We start from the raw sequence: 22,404 nt of genomic DNA, 5'->3' as shown, positions 1-22,404 counted from the left end.
CATATCTTTCAGATACTGTGAGATAAATTCCTCAAAAGACCATCTTGTTGAAGATGCTACTCAGACTTCTGGCAATAGGTGAAACGGTCTTGTGCTACAAACTATTACTTTTCTTCAAACTTTACAAGCCACACACTACAACCCTTTGTCCACTGAAGTCATTCTTTGTGTTGAAAATCTTCCAAAAGAAAAGGAAAGAAAAATTTCCTGTAAGGGCTGAGAATGACATAATCACAACAAAGTTCTACAAAATTTCCTTTATAGTCTTTGAAGAAACACATCTATTTAAGTTGCTGGGCTCAGTTCTCTTAAAAGTCAAGAATTCTACTTTCCACAATGAAATGAAAGGCAATGAACTACCCTCCTGTTATTCCACAAAGTTGTTTTCTGGGGTTCCCACTTCTCATTTTGTCAGAACACACCTAGTTCTGCTCAAATTTTGCCTAATAAGAAACTTCCCGTCTATGGCCATACCACCCTGAACACGCCCGATCTCGTAAGCTAAGCAGGGTCGGGCCTGGTTAGTACTTGGATGGGAGAAAGTTCCCGTGATATTATTATAACAATTTGCTGAGGGTAAAAAGCTGCTTCTTTAAGACATGTTAAATCTATACATAGAAAGCTAAAACAAGTGAGTTTAAGTTTTTACTCTAACTATAGGACTAGAAGGAAGAATCGTAAACACGCCAATCTCTCAAACTAATTATCCCTGAAATTAGTAGTGTAAGATGTGCTGTAGTATTATCACTAATCCTTTATTGCTGGTGCCAATACATGGGGGCTATGAATTATCACTTAATAGTATTTAGTTCTTTTCTTTTTTAAAAAAGATTTTATTTACTTTTAGAGAGAGGAGAAAGGAAGGAGAGAGGGAGAGAAACATCAGTGTGTGGTTGCCTCTTGTGCGCCCTCTATGGGGGACCTGGTCCACAACTCAGGCATGTGCCCTGACTGAAAATCAAACTGGTGACCTTTTTGTTCGCAGGCTGGCACTCAATCCACTGAGCCATACCAGCCAGGACTATTTGGTTCTATTTAACAAAATTCTCCTATGTCTTAAGACAAAGTTTGGTATAATATAATGCTTGGCTGATTCACTTACAGAACAGTTTAGAAAAGAAAATTAATAGATACCTATACTGCTTGCTCTCCACATAAAGTAGGGTTTCTCAGTCTCAGCACTATTGACTTTTGGGGCTGGATAATTCTATATTGTTGGGGCTGCCCTGTGCACTGGAGAATGTTCCATAGCTACTCTGATTTCTATGCATTAGACACAGTAGCATCCCCACCCTTGCCCCAGTTATGTCAGACAAAAATGTCCAGACCATGCCAATTGTATCACCTCTTGGCCTTTTGGTTAAGGTCAAGTGTAGACCTTGCTAAATGTCCCCTAGAGACTTCCTGGTTGGGAACTACTGATACAGAATAAACACTATAAAGATACTCTTCTGATCTTTGCAATTCATTGCATAGTTATACTGAGATGCTTTGAAGAGGTTGTGCTGGTATCTGGAGGATGGGAGAACAGAGAGTAGGTAAGTTTTATAAAAACTTTAAGCAACAAATAGTTTTAGGCACAAAGCAGATAATTAACAAAGCTGAAGAGAGGTTCAAATAAGGTAGAGGTTTTATGTAGGCAAAACCAAAACATATTTACTGTGTATCTATAAATAGAAGCTTCTATAAACCATTAGAATGTATGTGAGATAATCATATTTTCATAAGATATTTGATAGATTGACCTTACTGTCTTTAGCTTCAGTTAACGCTAATATATGTAAACATAAATATATACTAATCTGTACTAAGAGCTGGGATAAACGCAGCTCCTAGGGTGTCATGGTGCATGTAGGTGAAAGAGTACTGGACACTAGTCAAGAAATCTGGCTTTTAGTCTTGGCTTATCACAAAATAGGTTGTAGTGTGACCTTAAGCAGGTCGTATCACATCACTGAGCCTAAATTTCCTCACTTGAAAAGGAAGGGATTAGACTGACTACATGATATGTAAAGTCCCTTTCATCTTTGACCCTTAAAATTCTACCAATGCCAGCTCACAGATGATTAATATAAAGAGAATAATGAATTAACTGTATTATATATTTCCTGGCTTTGGGTTGCTCGGAAATGGACCCAGGACTAAGCCAGAGACAAACATCCATAGTTCGAATCCCTTTGGCATGTCAGTTTACCTTGCAGTGCAGGTGCTGATTGTGTCTGGGTTTTGGAAAGAGCAGACAGAATGCTCTCTGGGGTGATCTCCACCTTCGAGAGGATATTTGCCAAAGGGTTGTGAGATGTTGTTGTGGCAGGTGCAGGTGTTTTCAGGCCACTGGAGAGGTTGCCAGGACTTGTAGGAGTTCCTGGAGAAGGTCTTGATGCAGGACTGACCCCTGGTGGCAGAAAGATTAACTCAAGAAAATGCAATTCAAAATGACCTTTAAATCCCTGGTACTTTCCACTCCAACAAGTTTGGTTTGTTTAACAGGAATTCTTCTGTGACTGATTCATAAATGATCATCCATATCATGGCTTGTACACACACACACAAATCTGAAAATCAGATAAAGATTTGTTCCCAGCTAGAACACCCCTAAAATAAACAACTATTAAGTTGTTTTTCATACATATTCCATTAGTTTTGAGAGCTGCAATAGAAAGAAACTAGGAAACCTATTTCTTTTTTCTCTACAGAATGAAACCTATGCCTCAGAGTCCTGTAGGCGCCCAGTACATGTTGCTGGGTGATTCCCATCAGACCCACTGCAATTTAACTCAGCCACAGCGTGATTTTATGTGATTAGTAAGATTCTGCTTTTGAGATGGTCTACGAAATAAGGTTATATAAGCAACCTCCTTTACACTTTTATGTTTTCAAACACTAGACTAATTTTTAACATGGGGAAAAAGTATATAAAAATAAGAGAAAATCATTTCTGATTTTTTAATGATCAAAATATAATCACTAGCTTATTTTTCAATAAAAGGGTAAGTAAAAAGTATTTTAATCACATCTTTAACCAAAAGGATGAAAATTCAAACAAATGACTTTTTAAGAATGAATTTGACAAAGACTAAAACAAAATGTTGGAGAAGCTGAGGCACAACAGGGATTTTCATATAGTACTTCGAACATAAACAGTACATTTTTGGAGATCATTTTAGTTACAATGTGAAAAGGCTTAGGAACCTAAATGCTGTTTTTCTGAGAATCCACCTTTCAGAAATAACATATGTAAGTATTTATGAAGAAGTAAAATAATTTGGATTTTTTTCAAAATAATCAGGATTGGTAGGCCATACGTTTATATAGTTGAAGATAAGTAATGAGTTCATGAAGATGCTCTACTTTTTTTTTAATGTATTTTATTCATTGTCATTACAGTTCTATTTCCCCCCTTCATTCCCCTCCACCCTGCACACCCCCCCCACCATTCCCCCCCTTTAGTTTATGACCACATGTCTCAAGTTCTTTAGATTCTGTTTTCCCATACTATTCTTACCCTCCTTCCTATTTTCTACCTATCATCTATGCTTATTTTCTGTACCTTCTTCCCCCTTCTCCTTCTCCCACTCTCCTGTTGCTAACCCTCCATGTGATCTTCATTTCTATGGTTCTGCTCCTGATCTAGCTGTCCTCTTTGTTTTTGTTTTAGGTGTGGTTCTTAGTAACTGTGAGTTTGCTGTCCTTTCACTGTTCATCTTTTCTAACTTCTTTTTCTTAGGTAAGTCCCCTTAACATTTCATATAATAAGAACTTAGTGATGATGAACTCCTTGAATTTGATCTTATCTGAGAAGCACTTTATCTGCCCTTCCATTCTAAATGAAAGCTTTGCTGGATAGAGCAATCTTTGATGTAGGTTTCTGGATTTCATGACTTGGAATACTTCTTTCCAGCCCCTTCTTGCCTGTAAGGTCTCTTTTGAGAAATTCACTAACAGCCTGATGGGAACTCCTTTGTAGGTGACTGTCCCCTTATCTCTTGCTGCTTCTAGAATTCTATCATTTTAATCTTGGCTAATGTAATTATGATGTGCCTTGGTGTGTTTCTTCTTGGGTCCAAGTTCTTTGGGACTCTCTGAGCTTCTTGAAGTCTATTGCCTTTGCCAGATTGGAGAAATTCTCCTTATTATTTGTTCAAATAATAAGTTTTCCACTTGTGGCTGTTCCTCTTCCCCTTCTGGTACCCCTATAATTCGGATGTTGGAGCGTTTAAAGATGTCCCGGAGGTTTTTAAGCATCTCATTTTTCTGAATTCTTGTTTCTTCATCCTTTTCTGTTTGGTCATTTTTCTCCTCTTTCTGGTCCACTCCTTTGATTTCAGTCTCAGTTTCCTTTCCATTACTATTGGTTTCCTGTGCATTTCCATTAATTTCAATTAGTTTAGCCTTCATATGTTCCTCTAATTTGTGACTAAAATCAACCAGTTCTGTGAGCATCCTGATCACCAGTGTTTTGAACTGTGCATCTGAAAGTTTGGCAATTTCTTGTTCGCTTAGATTTATCGGCTCTGGGGCTCTGAGTTGTTCTTGAGCCATGTTTTGATCTGTCTGTGCCTGTTACTAATGAGCTGTCACCAGGGTGGGGCCATTCAGGTGGCTGGTTTGTGATGCTCTATGTGGGGGCAGGGTCAGAGAGGGACAATGGCGGTCCCCTCTGCCACTTTCTGCCACTGGGGCCTGCGTGGTCTGTCTCACCGCTTCGCTCCTTCACCAGTTTTTCTGGGCTCGACTGTGTGACTTTGGTCAGCCAGAAGTGAGTCCACTGCCTTTCGCCCTCAGTGGGTCCACCCGGTTCTCCACACCTGGGATCTGCCTATGGCTGCTGGTGTGCCTGGGTTGCGCACCCCAGTCAGTCCGGTGGATCTTTCCTGCCCGACCCCACTCTGCTGCTGGCTCTGCCCCTCTTACTGGTTTGGCTGAAGGGTTCGTTGTTGTCAGACTTCCGTGTAGTTCAATTTTCTGTGGTTTGGCTGCATTTTTGTTGCTAAAACTTTGTTGTTAAACCTGGTTGTATGAGAAGGTGCAGTGCTTCCACCTACGCCTCCATCTTGGCGGAAGTCTCGAGATGCTCTACTTTTGTATTTTCATTAAAATATCCATGGGGAAAAAAAGCTCTATACACTTATCAGACCTTATAGGAAGGACTGTGCATAAAATTTTATCATCAAGGTTGTTCCTTACAGTGTTCTCTTTTAAGATTTAAAAAATTTATTGATTTCTAAACAGTGAAGAGGGAGGAAAGTGAGAGACAAAGAAACATTGATTTGTCATTCCACTTATTTATGCAGTCGCTGGTTAATTCTTGTTGACTCGGGTAGCTCTGAGCAGAGACAAACCTGCAATCTTGGTGTATGGGGACGATGCTCTAACCAACTGAGCTACCAGCCCTGGGCTTACAGTGTCTTCTTTTAAACAGTGAAAAATGGAAACATACTGGTTGTCTAATAATAAAAAGGGTTAGATAAAAAACTGAATCCCAAATAGCTAAAATTTTCAATTAGCTGGCTTCAAAACAGTATATATGTTTCAATTATTGAAAGAAAAATTATGATAAATATTTACTCTCCCAGAACATTTGGGTGTAAGATTATACACAAGTGGTTTCCTTTCTCTGTACTTAGTCTCTGATTTTTTTTTTAAAGATTTTATTTATTTATCTTTAGAGGGGAAGGGGGAAGGAGAGAGGGAGAGAAACATCAATGTACAGTTGCCTTTTGCACGCCCCTGCTGGGAACTGGCCTGCAGGGAACTGGCCTGAAACCCAGGCAATGTGCCCTGACTGGGAATCAAACCGTGATCGTGTGGTTCGCAGGCCCGCACTCAATCCACTGAGCTACACAAGCCACGGACTGATTTTTTTAAAATAAAGAGTTTATTCATTTATCTTTAGATGGAAAGGGAAGGAGAGAGGGAGAGAAATATCAATGTATGGTTGCCTCTCGGGTGTCCCCCGCTGAGAACTGGCCTGCAACCCAGGCATGTGCCCTGACTGGGAATCAAATGTGATCCCTTAGTTCACAGGTTTGCACTAAATCCACTGAGCTACACCAGCCAGGGCTGATTTTTCTACAATGACGAAGTGCTGGTTTTATTCTTATTTTTAGTTAAAATACTTTTAATTAAAAAAAATCAATAAAACCCCCCACAGAAGGTTTAGTTATAAAGATGAAAGCCTGCCTTTTATCCTCTTCACAGAGCTTACTTACCAGTATTTTTCATGACTGATGTCAGGCTGCTAAGGATGGAACTGATCTTTGCCAAATCCACATTAGCTAGGTTTGGCAAAGCCAATGCTGGAGAAGGGGACAGAAGAGAAGGATTCACAGGCTTTGGTAGAGGGGGTGTTGCTGTCATGGTCACAGGCACTGGGGTACATGAAGAGGCCTTTGATACACTTTCCGTTGGCTTTGTAGGTACAGAGGTGGATACAGCTGACTTCTCCACGGGTTTTTCCTTCCTGTCCTCTACTATTTCAACAACAAAAAAACATAAATATTACTGCATCTTACTACTTTTCAGACTCTGCTTCCAGTATGAAACAGTATGTCCTAATATTTCCTGATTTGGGAGTAAAAAGCACTATGCTTTAGAGAAAATCATTCACTTCATTTTTTTAAAAGTCCCACTCTTTATAATTTGATTCTTTGTGAGTTTAACACCTGTTTAAAATGAACTTCCCAAGTTTGTTTTCATCTTACTTATGATTTCTTTGTATCTTCTTAGTATCTGTGTACTAAATTTGTACATTTCTAGAAACATGTTGTTATTGGGCACACATTTATGTTCTGTCTTTCCATAATGATATTTATGTCACAAATTGTCCTTTTTCATTAACCTGAGCTTTCTAAAGACTAGGAACTATGTACATATTTCATTTTTTTTTGTGTGTGTCTGTGGCTTTCATAATTGGTCTATTGGGGGGTACAATTAAGCACTAATTTGAAACTGCAATTTTAACTTTTAATGCCTTTTAACAGCTAGAACACTATGCACTATGCAGCCAGTACATTAAATTCCACACAAGTCAAATGCTCTAATAATTATAAAAGTTGGATGTCTGAGGAACAATTCAGGAACAATTCACCAATCCAGGTTAATTTTGAAAGTGTGGTTAAAAAACTGTGGCTTTGGAATCTTGAAGGTCAAGAGTAATAGGGAATAAAGAATTCCAGTATAAGTGCTCCTCTTTCTAGAGCAGTGCTGTTCAACAGAAACAGAATTCAAGCCCAATATATAAGTTTGAATATTTTAGTAGCCACATTAAAAAAGGTAAAATTAATAACATGTTTATTTCAATATATTGAGATATTTCACTCTATTTTTTAAGTTTCTAGAATCCAGTGTGTTCATTTTATACTTAAGAGTACATCTCAAGTTGGACAAGCCACATTTCAAATATTCGACGGTCACCTGTAGCTAGTGGCTACCATACTGAACAACACAGATGTTGGGCAATGATTCTTAATCCATGTGGCTTACTGAATCCTGAACCACTGCTCTACAAACAGTAATGCTATCTTGGTATTATACCTTGTAAGGACTGAACTATCTTTTAATACCTGTCCGGGACAGGTTCACTGGTGGGAAGCAAAATATAAAGAACAAGTTGCCTACTAATCGCATGAAGACATACCAATGATTTTTGACCCATCATCTTCCACATCTGAGAGCTCCATGTCTTGAACATCACGATTATCAGTTGCAGGCTCAGGTGTGGCAGATTTCTCACTCTCCATGGCAGGTGACTGAGATTCCTCACCTCCCATTCCCTGAAAAGGAGACTCAGAACCAGTCGGAGAGGGAGCATCCATACTTGGGGAAGGAACTGGTGATTCTTCTGGATCAGGAAGGGTTGACTTCAGTTGATCTAGCTTTTTCTTCAAATTGTTCACTCGATTAGCAAAAGTTTTGTATGCCTGAAAGAAAAAAAGAATAGTTTACTGCTTTAAGAAAAGAACCAAGAAGCTATCATTTTGGCTTTGATCAGATTTCTTTATTAACTATATCACAGACACAAAACAAAAAAATATCATCATCTGCCAAGCATTAAGTAGTTTCCAATCTCTCCTCTTTGTATTCTCTGAGTATTACCATCCACATAGGTGCCTATATCAGAAACCTAGAGGTTATCTGTAACTTATTTTCCCTTGCTCTCTTCCATCCATACAATCAAATCGATGTTTATCAAGAGTCTAAATGTGCTGAACGTTCTCCCAGGTACTAAAAATGTAGCAATGACTATGAAGACAGAGAGAAAACAAATCCATAAATAAAGCACAGCCTAGGAGGTAAAATATTATTGATTTTTAAAAAATAAACCCTTATTTTAAAGATTTTATTTATTTTTAGAGAGGGAAAGGGAGGGAGAAAGAGAGAGAGCAACATCAGTGTGTGAGAGAAACACTGACTGGTCACACGCCTCCAGCTGGGGACCTGGCCTGCAACCCAGGCATGCGCCCTGACTGGGAATCAAACTGGCAACCTTTTGGTTCACAGGCTGGTGCTCAATGCATTGAGCCACACCAGCCAGGACAAAATAAAGAAATAAACTTTTATTTTAGAACAGTTTCAGGTATGCAAAAGTAACTGTGAAGATAGCACAGCCTGGGAGGTCAAACGCTATTGATCGATTGATTTATTATTTTTAAAGATTTACTTATTTATTTATTTATCTTTAGAGAGGAACGGAAGGAGAGAAGGAGAGAAACATCAATGTATGGTTGCCTCTCATGAGTCCCCTGCTGGGAACTGGCCTGCAACCCAGGCATGTGCCCTGACTGGGAATCGAACCATGATCGTGTGGTTCGCAGGCCCACGCTCAATCCACTGAGCTATACCAGCCAGGGCCGCTATTGATTTTTTAAATAATGAACTTTCATTTTAGAACAGTTTTAGATATATAAAATAACTATGAAGATAACACAAAGAGTTACTATATACCCCACACCCAATTTTCCCTATTAACACCTAACATCGGTAATACCTGTCACATTTATCTTGAACCAATTATTACTATTATTATTATTATTATTATTATTATTATTAACTAAAGCCTATACTTTATTCAGATAGCCTCAAGTTTTTACCTAAGGTTCTTTTTCTTTTTTTATAGAGACAGAGAGACATCAATTTGTTATTCCGCTTATTTATGCCTTCACTGGTTGATTCTTGTATGTGCCATGAACAGGGATTGAACCAGTAAACCATGATGTATTGGGATGACGCTCCAACCAACTGAACTACCTGGCCAAAGTGTAAGGTCCTTTTTCTAGTCCAGAATCCCATGCAGGATGCTACAGTACATTCAGTAGTCATGTCTCCTTAGGTTCCTCTTGTTTTTGAAAGTTTGTTCCACTTTCTTTGTTTTTGATGACCTTCATAGGTATTTTGTAGACTGTCAACTGAAAATTTTCTGATGTTTACCTAATGATTAGACTGCAGTTATGAGTTTTTGGAAGGAAGACCACAGAAGTAAAGTAACATTGTCACCACACATCTCATCAAAGGTACAAACATTATGACGTACCACAAATTAAAAAATATTTATTTCATTAAGTTTATTGGGGTGACATTGGTTAATAAAATTATGTTTTTGTTTTTTAAAGAAAGAAAGAGAATGTGTGTGATACATTAATTTTTGTTGTTGCACTTACTTACACATTCACAGGTTGATTCTTGTATGTGCCCCGAGACTGGAGATTGAACTCACAACCCTGGCATATGCAGGTGATGCTCTAACCAGCTGAGCTACCTGGCCAGGGTTGATTATATACATGTTAAGTGTACAGTTCTATAATAATACATCATCTGTGTATTGCATTGAGTGCTCAGCATCTGAAATGAAGTCTTCCACACCATATACTTGACCCCCTCTACCTTCTTCAACCTCCTCCCATCCTCCTTCCCCTCAGGTAACCACCATACTGTTGTCTAACGCACCACTACTGATGTTAACCTTGACTGGGCTTAAATCCTGTCATTCTGATTATCTTAACTGCCAATGCTTTAAAGCTGTGTCTTTTTTCTATTTTGTTGAGTGTCTTAGACCATTCAATTGTCAAATCATTTTGGTTGCTCATTCAAAAAACATTATTTTAAAAATCAAATGGAACAGAAAAGAATGTATTAGAACCAAGTTCCTGCTTCTGAATATAATTGAGTAGTTTGTAATAATGCAATGCTTCCGCCAAGAATAGAAAAAAAAACAGATTTATGAGATCTATCTTGGAAAAAGTCCAGCCATTGTTAATATAATGAGAATGGTTTGTATGACACTGATGTAACCTGGCAGCCAAGGAGAGTGGACTGGAATATGCATGCGTGAACAGTGATGACTTCACTGTACTACTTAATCGGGGGTGGTAGATGCTGTTGGGTGAGCATGTATACTGTATAGCCGTTGCATTCAAAATGCCTGAACAAATAGAGCAATGAATCTTTATCAAATTTTGCATTAAGCTTCAACATCCCTCTGTGGAAACTATTTGGGTAATTCAGAAGGCTGCAGCTATGGTCAACTGGTGATTGACTGGCAGCTTCACATGACAACACACCCTCTCATGCATCACATGTCTTATGCAGTTTTTTGGTGAAACATCAAATTACCCAGGTGACTCAGCCCTCCTACAGCCTAGATTTGGCAGCCTGTGACTTTTGGCTTTTCCCCAAACTAAAATCACCTTTGAAAGGGAGGAGATTTCAGACTGTCAATGAGATTCAAGAAAATACAGTGGGACAGATGATGGTGACTGAAAGAACTGTGTGAGGTTCCAAGGTATCTACTTTGAAGGGGTCTGAGGCGTCACTGTCCTGTGTAAAATGTGTCTTGTATCTTCTTCAAAAAATGTCTCTATTTTTCCGATTAGATGTCTGGATACTTTCTGGACAGGCCATGTATGCACATACATATTTATATATGCTTGCACATACGTGCACATTTGTTTAAATGTACTGAAGAATGCTGAGGCAACAAAAACGTATGTGGTGAATCCTATATAACAGGGGGAAGCCAAGAGGGCAGTTAAGCTGACATTCTGCAGCTACCTGCTCTTTCAAGGTTCTGATTTTGGGAAGGGAGGTATGAATTTAAAAATTCAAGCAAAAGGTCAAGGCAGAGGGCCACTGCTAGACATAAAGAAAAAAATTATAGACTTGAAAGGCCAATATTCTGATGAAAGAGACAGAACTGGCTCAACAAAATGCTGGTTTTTTTCCTTCAAGAAACTTGTTGAATTCTAAGTTGCTTAAGAGAGAATTAAGACGCCAAGAAGAAAACTTCTGAGAAGCTAAGTGGAGTTTAATGCAGACTACTGGTACCGAGGCAAGGATTAGAGCTCAAATGACGCCATAGAGAAGGGTCCCTAGTGACCATCCCAGGCTCTCAGTGGGAAAAATCCACATCCTAGAAGCTGAAATGAAACAAAAGATGACAAAGCCTTGCCCAAACTGGTATTCAGCCTTAAATCACTCCATTTTTGGATTTGACTAATATTATCAGATCTCAGAATATCTACCCCAGCAAAGGAAAGGGTAAATCCTCCCTAAAGGAAGAGAAATCATCCAGAGTATCTAGAAATACTTTCACATACAATGTCCAGCATTAATAAAAAATCAGCAAGCATGACAAGAGACCAAATGACCTTAAAGAAAAACAGACACTAGAAATAGAATCAGAATGAATAAAGCCAATATTGGAATTATCTCACAAAAAACAATAGCTATGTTTTATGTTCAAGGATATACAAAAAGATCCCTCCTCCTTCCCCTTTTGAACAATTCAGCCCCAAATCCATTTGCTGGATCTTGAAATGAGGCATTGACAACCTACAGTAAGAAAACAGAACCAGCCCTGGCTGGTATGGCTCAGTGGATTGAATGCTAGTCTACGAACCAAAGAGTCTCCAGTTCAATTCCCAGTCAGGGCACACCTCTGGGTTGCAGGCCAGGTCCCCAGTTGGGGGCTTGCAAGAGGCAACCACACATTGATGTTTCTCTTCCTTTTTTTCTCTTTCCCTTCCCCTCTCTCTAAAAATAAATAAAAACAAAAAATTCTGGTCAAAATGGAGGTGTAGACATGCTTCGCTTCCTTGCATAACCAAAAGAAGAGTAACAACCAATTTAAAACCAGCCCTGGCTAGTGTAGCTCAGTGGAATGAGTGCAGATTGAGCACAGGCCTGCCAAACCACCAGGTTTGCTGTTTCGATTCCCAGTCAGGGCACGTGCCTGTGTTGTGAGCTAGGTCCCCAGTAGGGGGCATGTGAGAAGCAACCAGGCATTGATGTCTCCCTCTCTCCTTCCCTTCCCCTTTCTAAAAAGAAATAACATTTTAAAAAACAAAACAAAAAACCCACAATGCCCAGAACTGTAAGGAAATCAAACCCCAACAACCAAGGAGTTAAAGAAACATTCACCCAGACTGGTTGGAGGAGTGGAGATGGGAAGCCAGGATGGTGAGGACATGTGACAGGGCTGTACGGTGGTGAACTGGGGCAGTAAGGCGGCAGACGGAGGACCCGGATATCCTACATTTGCACGCAGATAAGCCAGGAGGAACAACTGGAGAATGAGACAGATCATGCAAACCAGGGTTCCAGTGTAGGAAACTAAAGCCTGAAAACCACTGGCTGTAAAAACCTGTGGTGGTTGTGGTGGTGGGAGAAACTCTCAGTCTCACAGGAGAGTCCTTTAGAGGGGCCCACAGGATCCTAGAGAGTACACAAGCCCAGGAATTAGCACCCAGGAATCCACACCTGAAAGGGCAAACTCACTTGTGGGAATTGAGGGAAGTGACTGAAAGTGGGACAAGAACTGAGTAAGCGGCATTGTGCCCTCTCTGACCCTTCCCAAGCCCCACAGTGCCACAACCCAGCCAAGTGGGTTGCCTTTGATGGCAAATACCTAAGGATCCACCCCTTACAACATAATAGGTGTGCTGTGACAAAGAAATATGACCCAAATGAAAGAAAAGATCAAAACTTCAGAAGAAGAACTAAGGAGACAGGCGACAAGCAGACAGCCAACCTATCAGATGCAGAGTTCAAAACACTGGTAATCAGGATGCCTACAAAAATGGCTGAGTATGGTCACAAAATAGAGGAAGAAGTGCAGGCTATGTAAAGTGAAATAAAGAAAAATACAGGGAACCAACAGTGGAGAGACGGAAACTAGGGCTCAAATCAAAGATGTGGAACAGAAGGAAGAAACCAGAATTTAAAAAAATGAGGAGAGACTGAGGGACATCTAGGACAACTTTTAAACGTTCCAACATCTGAATCATAGGGGTGTCAGAAGGAGAACAGAAAGAGCAAGAAATGGAAAACTTATTGGAACAAATAATGACAGAAAACTTCCCAGTCTGGTGAAGGAAATAGACAAGCAAGTCCAAGAAGCTCAGAGTCTACCAAAGAAGTTGGATCCAAGGGAAAACACACCAAGACACATCATAATTAAATTACCCAAGAATAAAAATAAGGAGAGAATCATAAAAGCAGTAACAGAAAAGCAGAGAGTTACCTACAAAGGAGTTCCCATAAGGCTATCACCTGATTTCTCAAAAGAAACCTTGCAGGCAAGGAGCTGGAAAGAAGTATTCAAAGTGATGAAAGGCAAGGACCTAAATCCAAGATTACTCTATCCAGCAAAGTGATCATTTAGAATGAAGGGACAGATAAAGTGCTTCCCAGAAAAGGTCAAGTTAAAGGAGTCCATCATCACCAAACCCTTACTATCTGAAATGTTAAAGAGACTTATCTAAGAAAAAGAAGATAAAAAATATGAACAGTAAAATGACAACAAACTCAGAAGTCAACTACTGGACGTAATAAAAAACAAAAACAAAAACAAACTAAGCAAACAAGTAGAACAGGAACAGAGAGAAATGGAGATCATATGGAGGGTCATCAGTGGGGAGGGAGGTGGGGAAGGGCAGGGGGGAAAATAAGGGAATAAGAAGCATAAATGGCAGATGACAGGCACAAAATAGACGTGGGGAGATGAAGAATAGTCTAGGAAGTGGAGAAGACAAAGATGACAAACTTGGATGATCCATAGACATGAACCAGAGGGGGAGGGGAATGCTGATGGGAGGGGGTTCAGGGAGGAAAAAAAATTGCACAACTCTAACATTATAATCAATAAAATATACTTAAAAATTAAAATAAATACATAAAATCCTTAAAGCAAAATTAAGAAAGGGAAAGAGAGGAAGAAATAAAGAAAAGAAAAGAAAAGAAAAGAAGAAAGAAAGAAAGAAAAAGAAAGAAAGAAAGAAAGAAAGAAAGAAAGAAAGAAAGAAAGAAAGAAAGAAAGAAAGAAAATGGAACCAAAATAGAGTGAGAAAAAAGGTCTACATGGGAGAAAGACACTGCACGGGACACTGAACTCTAAGCAAAAGAAAAAGCCCAGAGATGGCACTGTTGGAAGACTGGCTACACACAAGGAGATTGGTTAAATAAATCATTATGTTAAAGATAATGGACACAAGGTTTTTACACTGTCAGAAAAAGCAATTACAAATGTGGGAAGGAAAACTTGTGGTGTTGGATTGGGATTGGCGATAACTGTATGAACTTAAGGTTTGCAATATATATAGACAGATATAGAAATAAATACAGATGTCAGTGTGTGTGTATGTAGGTTAACTACATATATACAGGGTGGACAAAAGTAGGTTAAATCACCAGCCATCATTATCTAAAAGATAAATCATAAGTAAGGATATAAAATAACAATACTAATAAGATAAATAATACAAAAAACACAAAAATTAATAAATAATAGTACAGGAATAAACTGTTTCACGTGCTCACAAATGTAAACTTACTTTTGCCCACCTCATCTATTTCCTAGCTCTGCACACTGATAATAGTCTGGTGGCAGTGGTATCCCAACAGTAAGTACCTGCTACTCAAACCTTTGTTTCTAAACATGACTTTTCACTAAAAGAAACCAGGCTCTGTGGAGAAATGACTGATTCCAGGGTCAGGCAAGACAGTGCAAGATGAACCTTAATACCTTGTTCCAAAATAATAAAGAAATGCTAAAAAATAATGACAGCCCTGGCCGGTGGTTCAGTTGGCTGGAGGGTTGTCCTGTAGCTGAAAGCTTATAGGTTTGGTTCCCAGTCAGGGTATATGTCTGGGTGGCAGGCAAGTTCCCTGATCCAGGTACATAGGTGTTTTCTCTCCCTTCCCCTCTCTCTAAAAGCGGTAAAAAAATATCCTTGGGTGAGGATAAAAAAAAAAAAAGGCAAGGATGCATCAAAAGAACAATTAAAGCAGCTTTAAAGGTGCTCCCACTGACCAAATGAGGGACAATTTGAGCATCAAAGTAAGTATTGGTAGTAAATAATTAAAACAAGAAATAAACAGGACTCTGAGTCCACAATGATAGAAAAAAATGAATAAATTAAATGTCTGATGGGGAACAACATAGTTTCAAAATATATCCCCACAAAATGCTTACTAATTACTATACTACCTTCCTAGGGTTGTGGTAATAAAGTACCATGAATTGGGTACTAATTAGGCTTAAAACATCAGACATTTATTGTCTCAAAACTCTGGAGGCTAGAAATCCAAAATCAAGAGGTCAGCAGGGCCATGAGAGTGGGCAGAACCCTTCCTTGCCTTTTCCTAGCTCCTGGTGGTGGCCATTCGCCCTTGGTGTTCCTTGGCTTGCAGCTGCATCACTACAATCTCTGCCTCAGTGGTCACATGATGTTCTCTCTGTGAGTCTGTATCTTAATTTCTCTCTTTTTATTAGAACATCAGTTACACCTGAATAAGGCTTACTCTGATGACCTCATCTTAATCTGATTACATCTGCAAAAACCCTATTTTCAAGTAAGGGTATATTCACATATACTAGGGGTTAAGGTGTCAATAAATTTGGGGGGGGGGGCGGTACAATTCAACCCATAGCAATTACTAAGAAAAGCTTTTCAAAGGACAAGCCTAGAAGATACCACATTAATAAAAGATATTAGAGGAATATTATAAGTAGTAAAATGAATCAAACTTGTATGCTATTTGAAATGATAAAATGAGAAGCATACAGATTGCTTCTGTGATATTCCTACTAGAGATGAATAATCTCAAATCTGATCATAAAGAAACATCACATAAATCCAAATTGTGGACACTACAATATATTCGATTTATAGGCTTCAAACATATGTAGGTCATGAAAGTCAAGGACAAGACTGAAAAACCATTCCAGATCAAAGGAAAATAAAGAGAAAGGCAATGAATGCAACCTGTGATTCTGACTGGATAAAATCATTTGCTTTAAAAACTGCTCATTTTGAATAGGGTCTGAGGATTATATAGTAATAGTGTGTCAACGTATCAATTAATTTACTGATTAAAGCTATATGTTATGCTTATGGAGGAGAATACAATTGGGAGGAAATACACCTGAAAAAATTTCAGGGGCTAAGTGTTAGGAAGTTATTTTCAAACAAGTCAGGAAAACAAAGGTCTTCATAATGTACTTAAGATATTTCTTTTAAGTTTGAGATTGTTTTAAAAAAGATAGACAACAACAACAAAGAACAGCAAAGATGAAGAAAATACATCAAAAGAATTTTACCAGAAAATTGAGTTCTTTCTAAAAGAGAATCGAATGGCAATTCTAGGACTGAAAATTAACCTATAGGCTTAATAATAGATAAGATTTAGAAGAAGAAATAATTAAAGAATTAGAGGACATTAATATAAAATATCTAGAAGGAAGCAGAGATAAAGAGGCTAAAAAATACAGAAAAAAAATTGGGGGGGAGGTCAGGGAAAAAAAAGGGAGGTCAAAAAAAAGGGAAAGAAATTTGGAACACAGCAATGAGATCATGTGTATACGTCTTGTCTGTGTGTATTCATAGAGTCCCGGGAGGAAAGAAGAATAGATTAGAAGCAATTCATGAAGACATCACAGCCAAGAATTTCCTAAAATTTATGAAAACCATTAAGCCATTTTTTAGGGCTGAATTGTGTTTTGCCAAAATCATATGCTGAAATCCTAACCCTATAGCCTCAAGATGTGGCCTTATTTGGAAAACAGAGTTTTTAAAGAAGTAATCAAATTGAAATGAGGTCATTAGGATGTGTCCTAATCCAATATGACTGATATCCTTATACAAGGGGAAAATCTAGACACAGAGACACATGCACAGCGAAAAGACAATGTGGAGAGATACAGGGAGAAAATAGCCATCTACCAGGCAAAGAGAAGCCAAGAATAGAACCCACTCTCATAGCCCAAGAAGGAATCAACCCTGCTGACACCTTGATTTTAGATTTCTAGTGTCCAGAAGTATGAGACAATAAATTATTATTTAAGTCACCCAGTTTGAGGCACTTGGTTATAGTAGTCCTAATAAACTAATATACCATCAATTTAAACAGTTCTACAAACTCCAAACCATACAAATATGAAGATCACACCTATCAGACCTAGGCTCATCATTGTATAACTAGTGAACACTATAGACAAAGAGAACATACCTAATCTCCCTGCCTATAGTACTCTTTTATTTTCCATTCTACTACCTTGATTCTGAAATGCAAACTTGATCACACTACTAGCAAACTAAAATCCTTTTTTGGTACGTAACCTTGTACTGCCCTACTAAATAAATCAGGACTCCCTAAGAAGCAAAATTTCTGCTTCTGTCTCATTTTCTTTAATATTGCCAAAGTCACAGAATGACACTGGCATTGGTATAGTTTGTCTCCCAGGAGGAATGGACACTTCCTATTAAAGAGTTAACTCCAGTTATAACTACCAGAACAATTATGGCACCTTTCAGCCACAAACCATACTAATTTAATTCCAGTTAAAGTCAGTGCTCTCCCAAAAAGTCATTCAAAAAACATCCTTCTTATAGAGATGTACTGCTGCAGAGCATTTTATTACATAATTTTCATAGCAATGACAGGAAGCAGAAATGTTAACCCTTTTATTTTATAGATAAGGAAACTGACAGGGTTATGTTTCAGTTAACTAATAATTAGTGGGTGTTAGAGTTTTTTGAAAAGCTCTTATGTCTGAAGCACAAAAAAACTAAGATTTTTGTTCATTTGGGAGAGTATTTTTTTCTGTAGGAAATACAGAAAATTGACCAAAAAAAAAAAAAAAGTATAAAATAGTGGGGGGAGAACAGTATTCCCAAAAGTGATAGGTCTGATAAAATTTTATAACAATTTTTTCTCTTTTTAAAAATCCTCACCTGACAATATGTTGATTTGGGGGGTGGGGGAGGAGAGCAAGAGCGAGAGAGGCAGAAACATCAACTGGCTGTCTCCTTCCGGTGTCCCAACCAGGAACTGAACCTGCAATTGTTTGGTCTATGGGACGATGCTCCAACCACTGAGAAACCCAGGCAGGGCAATTTCCTATGATCTGTTCTTTATATTCCCCCCCTTTCCTCACCAAGGACATGTATATTGTGCTGAGAGAGAGGAATGGGGAGAGGGAGAGAGAAACATGCATGTGAGAAAGAAACATTGACTGGTTACCTCCCACAAGCTCCCAGACCAGGGACCAAAGGTGCAACCTAGGTATGTGCCCTGACTGGGGATCAAACCCACTGCATTTTAGTGCACGGGTTGCTGAACTAACCAACTGAGCCACTGGCCAGGGCAAAAGTCACATGCTTTTTCTTTACATTGTGAATATGTAGACTTAACACTTTATACTGTTCTTTACATCAATATTTCAAATATTTCATCATAAAATTAACTCGTATCATTAAAATTTATTATAAACTTGAAAAATTAAAACCCACCCTGGCTGGTGTAGCTCAGTGGATTGAGCACGGGCCAGTGAAGCAAAGGGTCGCTGGTTCAGTTCCCAGCCAGGGCACATGCCTGGGTTGTGGGCCAGGTCCCCAGTAGGGGAAACATGAGAGACAACCACACACTGATGTTTCTCTCCCACTCTTTTTCCTTCCCTTCCCCTCTCTCTAAAAAATAAATAAGTAAAATATTTTTTAAAAAAGAAAAAAGTGAAAACCCTACAATTACCTATTACTTTGTTGAGAAGTTTGTTCCTGACTACCTCTCTCGTTTTACTTATTACCTCCTCATACAGACCCAGTCATCAGAAACTGCCCTCAGGCCTCCCAGCTTTGCCATGCTCTCTTACGTTCCCACGATTTTGAAAATGTTCATTAGAGATTATGAGCTTCATTTATTTCATTACTGCAATTGCAGAGTTCAGCTCCTCTGGGAAAAATTTTCTCTTATCTTCCACTCCCACTGTCAAATTAGAAATAGTACCAATTCAATCTGTTCTCACAGTACCCAATAGTTAACTCTACTATGGCATTTATCTCACAGAATTGCACTTACATATTTAATTGTATTTTCTCCATCAGATCAAAAGAGTTCTAGGAGAGTAGGGTTTCTTTTTTTAAATTACTTCTTTTTAAAATTTTTAATTTTTATTTATATTTAGAGAGAGAAGAAGGGAAGGAGAGAAACATCAGTATGTGGTTGCCTCTTCTGTGCCCCCAAGCAAGTACTTGGCCTGCAACCCAGGCATGTGCCCTGACTGGGAATCGATCCAGCAGCACTTTGGTTCACGGCCTACACTCAATCCACTGAGCTAAGCCAGCCAGGGCCACAGGGTTTCTTTTCTCTGTATCACACAATGCTTGGCACAGAGTAAGTGCTCAATAAATGCTTGCTTAATAATGCTTGCCATTTTTTAAATATCTCCAAAGCAGACCAATTAATTTTAAATGACTCTATAAATAAGGGGCTCAGAGTATAGGTCACTATCCAAAAATTATAAAAAATTTTCTTGGTTGAAATGATGAAATGACCATCCCCATTCATGGCGTCTCCCTCCTGAGAATTCCTATAAAATGGAAAGTAAAGGAATATAAAGGTATAAACCAACAACAAGAAATATACTTGACAAAAAGGTTTCTATAGATTTTTAGACAACAGAACATGAATAAAAGAGTGAGCAGTGATGAGAGAGGGTGAAGGAAAATGAGGTCGGGCGTACATAGTAAAGGAGCTACATCTGGAAGAGGCGATCCATCTGGCAGAATCCCAGAGCAGCTTTGATCCAGAAAATGATGAGTATAAAAAGGTGGAGTGAGTAGTGGGGCCAAAATCAGGATAATTAATTAAAAGCGTGAATGCCAAACACTCACTATCACCTCCTCTGCAACCTTCATACTTAGCAGCCAAGGCACTATGCCCCAGGCAAAAAAAAAAAAAAAAAGTTCTTCTCTACAGAATTAAAATACCCCAGCAAAAAGATTCCAGCCTTCTGGCATTTTGAGCTCCTCCTGTCCCTACTAATGGTCAGCTCCTCACCCAAGAGCAGATAATACCTACCTATGGACAGAGAGTCCCTCAATCAATTTTTTCATACTTCATCCTTAAATATCAATGGACAGAGAGAGATAGGAGTTTTGAGAAAAGTCAAAATCATAAAAGAGAAAGACTAAGACATCTAGGAGGAAACAAAACAAAACAACCAAAAGACTGTACCAGAAAAATAGACAATTTGGGAAAGAAAAAAATGTTACTATCTTCAGAGACACTACTTATTGTATACGTAAAATCATAAAGGGTTACTAAAAAAAAGGAACAAAGAACAAGGAGAACTCTTAGACATCTGAAATTACTCAAACATAAAAATATGAAAAGATGAGGCTGGAAGATAAAGTTGAAATCGTCCAGAAGGGAGAACAAAAAGATCAAGGTTGAGAAAACATAGGACACATTAAGTACCAATGTAGAGGTCCAACATCTGGTTAAGTAATGTTCCTGAAAGAAAAAATAAAGGAAATGGGGAGAGAGAAATTACTGCTAAGTTGAAAAACACCAATCTACAGACTGAAAGAGTATACCAAGTAACTCATTATGAATGAAAAACGTGTAGATACATCACTGTAAAAATTTTAAACTTCATGAATAATGTCCCAAAAAGCTTGTAGACAGAAAAAAAACCCAAACCCAAACCCAAACCCAGTCACCTGCAAAGGATCTTACAAAGACTTCATATAATACATACTAAAGGCAAAGGAGAAATGCCTGAGAAACTGTGAAGGAAAATGCTTTTCAACTGGTCATTATCAAAGCATATATGAACGCAGAATAAAGACATTTTAAGATGTAAGGACTCAGAAAATGTCTTAAACCAAACTCCTTTCTTGAGGGTGATCCAGCAAAACCAGAGAATATGAAGAAAAGAAGACAAGGAATCTGGAAAACGGAGGGGCTACCTAAGAACAACAGCAGAATAGTCCTAGGATAAGATCCAGAGATCTAATGATGAAGCAGATTGGAAGTTCAGGCAGAAAGACCACAGGGGGAAATGGAGATTTAGAATATCTGATGTGACAGAAAGTGGGCAGAGGGAGGAAGGAGGCAATGAGAAAGCAAATGATGCAATAAAAAAAATTCCAGGAAAAACCCAGACATCTCTAATATAATCATAAAACCTTGAAGTGAGCAATGTTGACATAAGTATAATGTAAGCTTTGTTTTTTAATTTCCAAACTTTAAAGCAAGGACGACCACGACTATGGAATGGAATGTAAGTATTATCAATTTTGACAACACTATGAAAGAGTTCATTGAAGCTGGGAAACTGAAGAGATAAATCAAAACTAATGAGAAAGGATAAGGATGTTCCTAAACTCATTTTATAAAGTGGGGAGTCTAGAGTTATTGGTCAAAAAATAGTAATGTACAGCTGATCCTTAAACAACACAAGTTTGAGAGGCACACAAATCCACTTACATGTGGATTTTTTCCCAATGCATACACAGAGAGTCTACTGTCCTCTGTATCCACCAGATTTCGCATCCATAGATTCAACAAACCATGGGTCAAAAACAGAATTTTCAATCTGCAAATGGGGAAGGCTGACCATATGTGCTGTTCTATGTCATCTTATATGAGAGATCTGAGCATCTGTAGATCTGGTATCTGCCAGGAATCTTGGAACCAATCTCCAGTGGATACTGAGGGATGACTGCACAATAGTTAAATTTAGAGGGAATCAAAAGTTATGTACAGATTTTTTGGCTGTACAGGGGATGGAGGTCAATGCCCATAACCCTCATGTGCTTAAGGGTCAATTGTACTTCAATTCACAAAGATAATCAACACGTTTAGAACAATTATAATGGGAAAAAGAACCCAGGGACTTCCGCCAAGATGGAGGCATAGGTGGATGTGCTGTGCCTTCTCATGCAACCAAGTTTAGAGACAACTAAATATTAGCAACAGAAAACACAGCCAGAACACAGAAAATCGAACTTTTCGGAAGTCTGTTAACAACAAATTCTTCAGCCTGACCAGTAAGGGGCGAAACCAGCAGCTGGTGGAGCGGAGTTGCACAGGAAAACTTGGTCGGATGGACTCAGGCGCGCG

General features: G+C 38.6%; 1 protein-coding gene across 9 annotated transcripts in view; it reads right to left on the bottom strand.

Moving 5' to 3' along the window:
- The window catches only part of RPRD2 (regulation of nuclear pre-mRNA domain containing 2), a 106,580-nt gene that overhangs the window by 4,795 nt on the left and 79,381 nt on the right, over positions 1 to 22,404 (bottom strand). For 8 of the 9 annotated variants that reach the window (XM_053670119.1, XM_053670117.1, XM_037125618.2 and 5 more), the window contains 3 exons: positions 7,640 to 7,922; positions 6,213 to 6,473; positions 2,195 to 2,395 (listed from right to left, as the gene is read on the bottom strand). In XM_053670119.1, the coding sequence (XP_053526094.1) occupies positions 2,195 to 2,395; positions 6,213 to 6,473; positions 7,640 to 7,922 (745 nt within the window). The remainder of the gene's footprint in view (positions 1 to 2,194; positions 2,396 to 6,212; positions 6,474 to 7,639; positions 7,923 to 22,404) is intronic. The other variant, XM_037125606.2, reaches the window with a different exon arrangement.

The sequence above is a fragment of the Artibeus jamaicensis genome, unplaced genomic scaffold (genome assembly GCF_021234435.1).
Source record: "Artibeus jamaicensis isolate MK-2021 breed Jamaican fruit bat unplaced genomic scaffold, CSHL_Jam_final contig_1715, whole genome shotgun sequence".
NCBI lineage: Eukaryota > Metazoa > Chordata > Mammalia > Chiroptera > Phyllostomidae > Artibeus > Artibeus jamaicensis.
This window is presented reverse-complemented; position numbering and strand designations above follow the sequence as displayed.